This window comes from Pteropus alecto, unplaced genomic scaffold (assembly GCF_000325575.1).
Source record: "Pteropus alecto unplaced genomic scaffold, ASM32557v1 scaffold400, whole genome shotgun sequence".
NCBI classification, from domain to species: domain Eukaryota; kingdom Metazoa; phylum Chordata; class Mammalia; order Chiroptera; family Pteropodidae; genus Pteropus; species Pteropus alecto.
The window spans coordinates 588172-596641 of NW_006430045.1; the positions used below are offsets into that span (position 1 = coordinate 588172).

The following is an 8470-nucleotide window of genomic DNA, read 5'->3' on the forward strand; positions in this document are numbered from 1 at the left end:
CCACACCCCCACCAGGGTCCCCTTCTGGTGGCACAGGGAGTCCTGGAGGCCTGGGTCCTGAGAGCCTATCACCAGAATTTTTTACTTCAGTGGTGCAGGGTGTGCTGAGCTCCCTCCTGGGCTCTCTGGGGGCTCGGGCAGGCAGTAGCGAAAGTATTGCTGCTTTCATACAGCGTCTCAGTGGATCTAGCAACATCTTTGAGCCTGGGGCTGATGGGGCTCTTGGTGAGCAAACAGGTGGTGCTTTGGCCTTCTCTAGGAGGGGCAGGGAGGGGCACCCTGGGGAGTAGAGATGGCCTGTGTTTAAGGGTGTTGCCAAGGTGGGATGAGGTTGATGGGCTGTGGGTAGGTGGGCAGGTCAGGTTGTAAAGGCCACTGCTAACTTTTGTCCCTGTCCCCAGGATTCTTCGGGGCCCTGCTTTCTCTTCTGTGCCAGAACTTTTCCATGGTGGATGTGGTAATGCTCCTCCACGGACATTTCCAGCCACTGCAGCGACTCCAGCCCCAGTTGCGATCCTTCTTTCACCAGCACTACCTGGGTGGCCAGGAGCCCACACCTGGTAACATCCGGGTAAATGAAGACCTGGGTCCCAGAGCTCTCTTTCTTCTCATCTTCAATTCCTTATTCCTGACTTGTCATCTGTCACTTAAAGCTACAACTGTCCCAGTCCAAGCCTTGGGATTTGTTGGGGGTGGAATGCGAAGTGTCTTGAGGGCTGGGGCTTGGATCTAAACCTGTGCTGTGTCCCCCCCTTCCCCCCCTCCCCATCTGGTAGATGGCAACCCACACGTTGATCATGGGGCTAGAAGAGTATGTTCGAGAGAGTTTTGTGAGTAACCCTTCACCATCTTATTCTCTCTTGGGTCTGGTAGGGTAGCTGCTGTTCTTGCTGCCCTGTCCTTGACTACTAGTCCCTTGGAGTTCCTGATTTTGGGGGTGTTGGTGTGTCTTGTTTCTCAGTCTTCGGTGCAGGTCCAGCCAGGTGTGGACATCATTCGGACAAACCTGGAATTTCTCCAAGAGCAGTTTAATAGTATTGCTGCTCATGTGCTGCATTGCACAGGTCAGGGGCTGGCTGGGCCAGGGTGAGTAGGGCATGTTGGGTGTGCAGGGCTGCGGGGTGCCAGCATTCTCTCTTGTCTTGCCCACAGACAGTGGATTTGGGGCCCGTTTGTTGGAGTTGTGTAACCAGGGCCTGTTTGAATGCCTGGCTCTGAACCTGCACTGCTTGGGGGGACAGCAGATGGAGCTTGCTGCTGTCATCAATGGCCGAATTGTAAGCACCACCCAGCCCCAGAGCCTTTTGTTTCCTTGGGTTTCTATTCTCTTTGGTATCCTGTGGTTTCATTTTCTTCTCCACACTGCCATCCTTTATTCTTTGATATCTTTCAAAAGCTGGTTGAGGGTTTCATGTTCCATGTCTGCTTTCTGCCCCTCAGCGTCGCATGTCTCGCGGGGTGAATCCATCCTTGGTGAGCTGGTTGACCACAATGATGGGACTGAGGCTTCAGGTGGTTCTGGAGCACATGCCTGTAGGCCCAGATGCCATCCTCAGATATGTTCGCAGGGTTGGTGATCCACCACAGGTAAAGGACCTGATAATGGGGTATGAGGTCAGGGGATTTGAGGGAACTGGAGAGATTTGAGAGGGCTTTTTGTGGTGGTGGTCTTCTCTGTCCAATTTCACAGCCACTTTTTGAGGAGCCAATGGAAGTTCAGGGATCAGAGAGAACTTCCCCTGAGCCTCAGGTACCAGGGAGAGGTTGAAGGGGCTGGATAATGTGGAGTGGAAGGCTGAGGGTAGAGGGGCTGGAGGCTGAGAATTCTGAAACTTGGATCTTCCTGCTGTCTGACTCCCAGCGGGAGAATGCTTCCCCAGCCCCTGGCACAACAGCAGAAGAGGCTATGTCCCGAGGTCCACCTCCTGCTCCTGAGGGGGTCTCCCAAGAGGAACAGGATGGAGCTTCAGTTGAGACAGAGCCTTGGGCAGCAGCAGTACCCCCAGTAAGTGTTGAGGTGATCGGTGGGCCAAGGCAGCTGAAAGTTGTAGGGATTACTTTCTCATTTTTTAATCCTTCCCAGGAATGGGTCCCTATCATCCAACAGGACATTCAGAGCCAGCGGAAGGTGAAACCGCAGCCTCCCCTGAGTGATGCCTACCTCAGTGGTATGCCTGCCAAGAGACGCAAGGTTGGTTTGCCTCTTCCCTGAGGATCCCTGTATATTCAGATTCCCTTGCTGTGCTTAGATTCAAATTGAGCTACAAGTTTTTCATTTAATCAATGAGGAAACCTTTCTGGATCTGACTTGCTCATGGTTGTCGCAGTAGTCCTGTTATCCTTCGGCTCCCTAATCCCCATGTGATTAGGGCCCATTTTCTTTCCTATGGGCTTCCTCTCGTGGACTAGCTAGCTTTGAATGCTGGATGGCTTGACCTATCCTGTCCTCTCTTATTTTGGAGAGTAAATTCGGTACATTCAAATGCTGTTTTTGGCCAGAGCCAAGTAAAATTAGTAAGGCACTTCTGTTAAAACCACACGACTATTTCCTTTCTCTCTGCTAGCATGGAGACTAGTTAACTCATGGAAAGGGTGAGCTGGGTGGTGGTACTGGATCTGACTTTGATCCTCTTTTCCCTCCCAACTCCCAGACAATGCAGAGTGAGGGCCCCCAGCTGCTCCTCTCAGAGGCCGTGAGCCGGGCAGCTAAGGCAGCCGGAGCTCGGCCCCTGACAAGCCCCGAGAGCCTGAGCCGGGACCTGGAGGCACCAGAGGTTCAGGAGAGCTACAGGCAGCAGGTGCCCCCATCTTGAAGCAGAATAGGGATGGTCTAGTGGGAGGGGTTGGGCTAGGGCCCTTCTTCCCCGGATTCCTTCAGAGAAGAACTGTTAGCCTGGGACTACAACTTGGTAATTTTTAAAGTGTTTTAAAAGTGGCATCTGGGAAGGCTCAGATACCATGTTGGGCTGACAGTGCGTGGCTGGTGGGGAAGTGTTAGCTCCTGAGGGATGGCCTCCTGAGGGATGGCCTTGTGTGCTTGCTGGGATCCTAGGGGCTTGGCCAGTGCCTCTTCAACCTGCTTGCTCCCTCTCTCTAGCTCCGGGCTGATATACAGAAGCGACTGCAGGAAGATCCCAACTACAACCCCCAGCGCTTCCCTAATGCCCACCGGGCCTTTGCTGAGGATCCTTAGCTCTTTGCTCTATGTCCCTCCCACATCAGGGGACCATTCCCTCACTCCTTTCCTTCACACTATTTAAGAAATAAAAGTCAGATTTTCCTGGCCCTTTCGTCTCTAAATTGTCTTCATTAAGGAGTTTAAGCTCCTTAATCTGTGAATGATTTTTAATAGCAGCCCATTCCTGTGAGCAGATGTGCATTATCATGTTTTACTGTTCGTGTAGCACAACACTAAAATGTAGAAACCTGTTTTGGAGAATTGCCCATTTTCAAGGAACACTTTCTGTGCAAAAAAAAAAAAAAAAAATTTGCAGGTGATAAAAGACCTGAGTACTGAGATGGAAGAAACACTGCAGCTACATGCTGATAGGGCTCTCAAACTATCCTGAGAGGCAGTTGCTGCCCCCCTCCCTCTTTTAGCTTAGTGCTGGATCAATAGAAAGTGGCATAAGAGACAATTCTAATACCAGATCATAAACTTTGCATAATACCAGATCATAAACTTTGCAGATTCCACTGGGATCTCTTAGAACACTAGAGTCATGGTCATAAGGAGATCTGATGACTCTTGAGAATATCTTGCTGTAAGAGCCACATAGAGACGCTGGCTCACAATTCCAGATGTCCCACCAAGGCCCCAGATACGCGAGGGAAGATGCAGGGACCAGCTCAACTGTCAGCTACAGACGGGTAACCAACCAGCTGCTGCTTGCTGGCAGATTTGCCCAGCATAGTCCAGCTCTATTTCCTGGCCCACATAAAGATACAAAAGATCAAAGTAAAACTGCCCTATAGGATACTTGGCACTATACTGTGATACAACAGATTGCAACCAACCAACCTGCCCTTAAAATCATTTTGGAAATATTTTTTTAATTTTTATTATTATTTTTTAACAAATGGCCCCAGGGATAGGGGACCAGGGGACAGGGGAGAAGGGGAAGTGAGGCCCCAGCCCCACAATCCCTCCCCACCCACCCCTTTCCCCCTTATATATTTATAATAATGGGGTGGGTGGGGTGGGGGGGACAGGGGGCAAGGAGAATGCCCTCAGCGGGGTGGGGGCAACCCAGGCTCCTTATCCCCTCGGGACCCAGGCTTTTCTGCCCGTCGTGAAGGTCCTTCTCGAGAAGGTGGCCCTGTTCGCTCCCAAGGCTTTGGCATCCAGCGCAGAGCATCTGGTGGGGAGGCCTGGGAGGCAGGAATATGTGGAAGAGTAATAAATCATACTGGGAGATCAGAAATGGAAGGACAGAACTTGGGTGGTGACTCAAATTCAGACTTGGAGCCACGGGTTTCTTCTTTACCTGCTGGTAAAGGTCGATGCGCTGGGTGCGGAAGACTCCGCTGTAGGTGGAGGGTGGGGCCTTCAGACGAGAATTGAAGCCAGAGAAAGACCTAAAGGAGGAAAAGTGTTTAAGGTGAGCTAAAGACTGCCCCCTGGTCCCCAAAGAAAGAAAGGCCTCAAGGCTGGGCAGTCTGTATTCCCATTCCCTTCTCTTGCCTTCCAGCTGGGGGAGTACTTGATGACCCAGGTCCCCCAAGGCTGCTGCTCAGTTTCCGATAATCCTGGAACGGCTTTATTTCTACTGGGTGTAGCTGAAATAAAAAAAAAAAAAACGCATGAGCCTCCTGTTCTCAACCCGTTCATCTACAGATATCGAATCTCTACCCCTAACTCTTGGAGTTCTTCCTATACCTTACCTCTGCTCGCCCCAAGCTAGCGGGGAAGGGCCTGGCAGGTGAAGGCAGCACCCGAGTAGGAGGAGCCGGTGGGGGCCGCACAGCCAGACTGGGGGGCTGCAGAGCAGGGCCCACTGGTAACAGAGAAAGGGGGGGTGGGGCAGGAGGTGGTGCTGGTGGCAGGGAGCCAAAATTCACCACAGGCAGCTGTGAGTCCACCATGGGTAGAAGCATCTGTAACGAGATGTGGAGTGTGTGCTGGGAGAAGGAAGGAACATCAGAAAACGGGATAAATTTTAAAAATCAGAGGTTGGACTAAGAGAATGAAAGGGAAGTGGAAAGATAAAAGGAACCTGTTGGGCAGGGGCCCCTGAGGGGAGAAAGCCACTTTGGCTGCCAGGTTGCAGAGGAGAATAAAAATCTGACGGAGATGGCAGATCTTGGCGCACCTGTTGGGGAACAGTAACATGGCAACTTTCCCCAAAGCATTCTCCCCCACCCGTTTCTCCTTAAGCCCAGGACGTGCCCACCTCTTACCTGAAGCAAGGGTGGGTCAGGCAGAGGGCTGGGGCAGAAGGCTGGAGAGTAGAGGAAAGAAGGTGGAGGGTAGAGAACTCCAGCTGGCAACTTCCCCAGCTCTGTTGCTTGCAGCGCTGAGAAATCCACAAACTGGCCCTTTACAGCTACCCCAGAGAGCAGTGCTGAGGGGGGTGCTGGGCCGGGGGGGAGGTACAGGGGCTGTGACCTGGAAAGGGGGAAGAAAAGTGTCAGGAAGCCAGTCATTTACTCCATTAGTCTGAGCAATGCCCAAAGTCCAGCAGTCTTTGATACCTAGAGACAGCTCTTCCCCTTTCCTCTCCCCCAACATGACTCCATTTCTTTCTGGAATCCACAGGCATCTTCTCTTACCTGTAAGAGTGCAGTGAGGGTGTTCCAGGGCGGAAGCCTCCATGGTTGTGATGTAACTGAGCATCTATGGCTCCCCCTGAGACCTGCAGGAGAACAAAGCTGAAATAGCTCCCGTTTCTTTTAGTCAACAAAAGCTCATCCATCCCCCCAACTACAGTGAAAGCAAGGAGAAAAATTAAATGACAAACTGGAAAGGCATTAAGGACAGCAGGCAGAAAGGTGTTGTGGGACAGGAAGTGGGACCTACCTGAGAACTGGAAGGCCCAGGGCTGCCATAGAAGACCTCAGAGTACAAGCGCTGGCCCGAGGAACTGGGCTCTGGGCCACACTGCCCCGAACCCAAATTTTTGGATTGTGGTGGTGGCTCAGCTACAGCAGAAGCACTGGGGAGCACCTCCCAGTCTCGGGATATAGGAATGGCCTGGGAAGGAGAACCCTTGTCAAGAGGGTTATCTGGGCATCCTGGATGCCCAGGTCACTCACACCCATCTCCAGAAATTAAGTTCTTTCCACCAAACTCATTCTCCAACTTACCTCAGTGACTGATGCTGTTAGCTCCTTCTCTGTTTTTAAACTGTCTCCTACCACGAAGTGCAAGTCGGAGTCCTGTGATCATGAGGCAGGGGAGATTATCCCATGATTCAGACGTGTGTCTTCCATATCCCACCTCTAGTCCTTCCCTTCTCTCCACCCAACCCAAGATAGTCAGATCCAGCCCATGTGGACCTTGTCACTGGTGCCAAACTGGACTGGGGGGCCAGGTCGATGGGATGGCCGCAAGGAGCCAGGCTCTGGGCCTCGGTCTGTACACTGCAATCGTTCTGTGCCAATGGGACTAGGCGGCAGAGGCTGCTCCCCGGGTAGCTCCTGGGTTGGGGAACACAGTTAAATGGAGTTGGAAAGAAACAAGGCAAAATCGGAGAATCCCCAAAACACACACAGGAAGAGGAAAGAGGAAAGACAACAGTAGGACTACAGTCAAGAAGAGTCCCTGAAATACTCTTACCCTTTCTTCGTCTTTTACCTTTTTGTCCCCATCAAGGGGTGCAAGTGGCCGTCTCCTAGGAGGTTCAGAGGGTTCAGAGCCAAGTGGACCCTCACCAGGAATAGCATTCAGGGGTGAGGGGCCTCCGGGCCGCTTGGGGAGCCCCTCTGCTGCTCCCTTGAGTCCTCCATCAGGGGAACTTCGCTGGCTGCAGGGACCTGATGACACCTGAGAATCCCCACTCAGGTCCACCCCACTGTCAGACTGACTCATCTGAGGGGAGTGGAGAAGGAGTTAGTTAAGTAGAGTAGAAAATGCCCCAATACCTGACTGGTGTACACAATCAGACAAACTGAAGAATACAACTATGTCAGGGAACAGCCCCAGACCCAACCCAGAACAGATGGGGAAGTATGGCCAGTATTTGACAAAATCCCAGCTCAGAAACTCTCATCCTCACCTCTGTGCCAGCCACATCCTCAAAAGGACTCAGGGGTTCCATCCAGGGCTCCATGGGGCCAGGCCGGTAACTTTTTCGGCTAGTGGCTGGGAAAAGCACCGACAGAACAGGGAATTATGAGGACAGTTGTGAGGCCCTTCTAGCTCTAATACAGTTCTTCATTCAGCTCAGCTTTACTCACTAGTATGTAAACGATTCCAGATGTGAGGGGTTAAGGCCTCTGTTCCTGCATCTCTGGACTCTCCCTGAGGGCCTGGGCCCTCAGGCTTAGGGCCCAAGAATCCAGAACTATGAGAAGGTGACAAAGATTCCTAAAAGTGAAAAAGATCAGAGACAGAACATGAATGACCTGGGAAATGAGGAATATAAGTAACTGGGACAGAGTGAAATGTGGGGCAACAACTGAGACATGCAGTGACTTAACACTAAGAACTTGGGGTAAGAATACATGAACAGGAAAAAGTGGAGAAAACATAAGGAAACCTTCAGGAGGGAGAGCAGTGAAGCACGATCTCAAGCCCCATCCCTCACCTCCTGCAGCAGCTCTGGTTTTCTGGGAGGCCGCTCCCGCCGTTTGGGGGGGAAGGGATTAACCCCGGCAGGATCCCGGGGAGTCCCGCCCACCCCCCTCACCATCGGCCCTGGCTCCTCGAAGTGGGGGTCTGGGGAAAAGGGGAAAACTGTCAGCATAGGCTTCGCTCTATTCTTGACCATAGCTTGTTCTCTTTACCCCACCACCTCCCAATCCTTCCACCCTTGCTCAGAACAGACACCCAGCACCAGGGTCCCCCCAAGCCAGACTCTTCCCCCTTTAACACCTGACCTTCTCTAGGGACGTAGACAGGCTCACCCTTAGCCCCTCCAGCTTACCCGAATTGACACCAATGCTGTTGCTGGCCCTCTGAGGGTCGTAGCGGGTTGAGGGCTGAGGGGAGGGGCCTTGAGGGGTTTGGGGAGACCCAGGCTTTGGCCTTGGGTGCCCCCCTTGTGCAGCTGCACTCCCTTGGCGGCTGCTGAGCTGGGCCAGAGCCCGTTGGATGCCAGCAGGGTTGCTGTGGATAACTTGGTCCAGGCGGAAGACTGCAGAACTACTGGGTGGTGGGGGAGGCAGAGGAAGCCCTGGGGTACGCTCCTCCGGAAGTCGGCTAAAGAGAATAGAGCATCAGCTCCAACATTCCTGAAACTATTACTTTTCCTACAAGTCAAATCACAACCTCTCCTCTTCCCTGTGCAAATCCAGGTGTTTTCAGGCA

At 52.4% G+C, this 8470-nt stretch overlaps 2 protein-coding genes across 6 annotated transcripts in view; one reads left to right on the forward strand and one right to left on the reverse strand.

The window, feature by feature from the left end:
* BAG6 (BCL2 associated athanogene 6) overlaps positions 1–3286 on the forward strand; it is a 10887-nt gene extending 7601 nt beyond the window's left edge. Inside the window, exons 15-24 of the mRNA XM_006904661.3 lie at positions 34–225; positions 402–571; positions 777–830; positions 962–1064; positions 1153–1277; positions 1441–1587; positions 1691–1750; positions 1862–2005; positions 2084–2191; positions 3098–3286. Of these exons, the coding sequence (XP_006904723.1) occupies positions 34–225; positions 402–571; positions 777–830; positions 962–1064; positions 1153–1277; positions 1441–1587; positions 1691–1750; positions 1862–2005; positions 2084–2191; positions 3098–3193 (1199 nt within the window). The 3' untranslated portion in view covers positions 3194–3286. The remainder of the gene's footprint in view (positions 1–33; positions 226–401; positions 572–776; positions 831–961; positions 1065–1152; positions 1278–1440; positions 1588–1690; positions 1751–1861; positions 2006–2083; positions 2192–3097) is intronic.
* Positions 3287–4033: 747 nt separating this feature from the next.
* PRRC2A (proline rich coiled-coil 2A) overlaps positions 4034–8470 on the reverse strand; it is a 14970-nt gene continuing 10533 nt past the window's right edge. For 3 of the 5 annotated variants that reach the window (XM_006904662.2, XM_025045962.1, XM_015588992.2), the window contains exons 17-31: positions 8088–8362; positions 7749–7879; positions 7399–7528; positions 7218–7303; positions 6797–7030; positions 6499–6639; positions 6307–6378; positions 6020–6193; positions 5773–5855; positions 5401–5608; positions 5217–5312; positions 4885–5097; positions 4685–4779; positions 4488–4578; positions 4034–4371 (exon numbers count right to left, since the gene is read on the reverse strand). In XM_006904662.2, coding sequence (XP_006904724.1) covers positions 4231–4371; positions 4488–4578; positions 4685–4779; positions 4885–5097; positions 5217–5312; positions 5401–5608; positions 5773–5855; positions 6020–6193; positions 6307–6378; positions 6499–6639; positions 6797–7030; positions 7218–7303; positions 7399–7528; positions 7749–7879; positions 8088–8362 — 2170 coding nt within the window. In that variant the 3' untranslated portion in view covers positions 4034–4230. The remainder of the gene's footprint in view (positions 4372–4487; positions 4579–4684; positions 4780–4884; positions 5098–5216; positions 5313–5400; positions 5609–5772; positions 5856–6019; positions 6194–6306; positions 6379–6498; positions 6640–6796; positions 7031–7217; positions 7304–7398; positions 7529–7748; positions 7880–8087; positions 8363–8470) is intronic. The other 2 variants (XM_025045958.1, XM_015588994.2) reach the window with 2 other exon arrangements.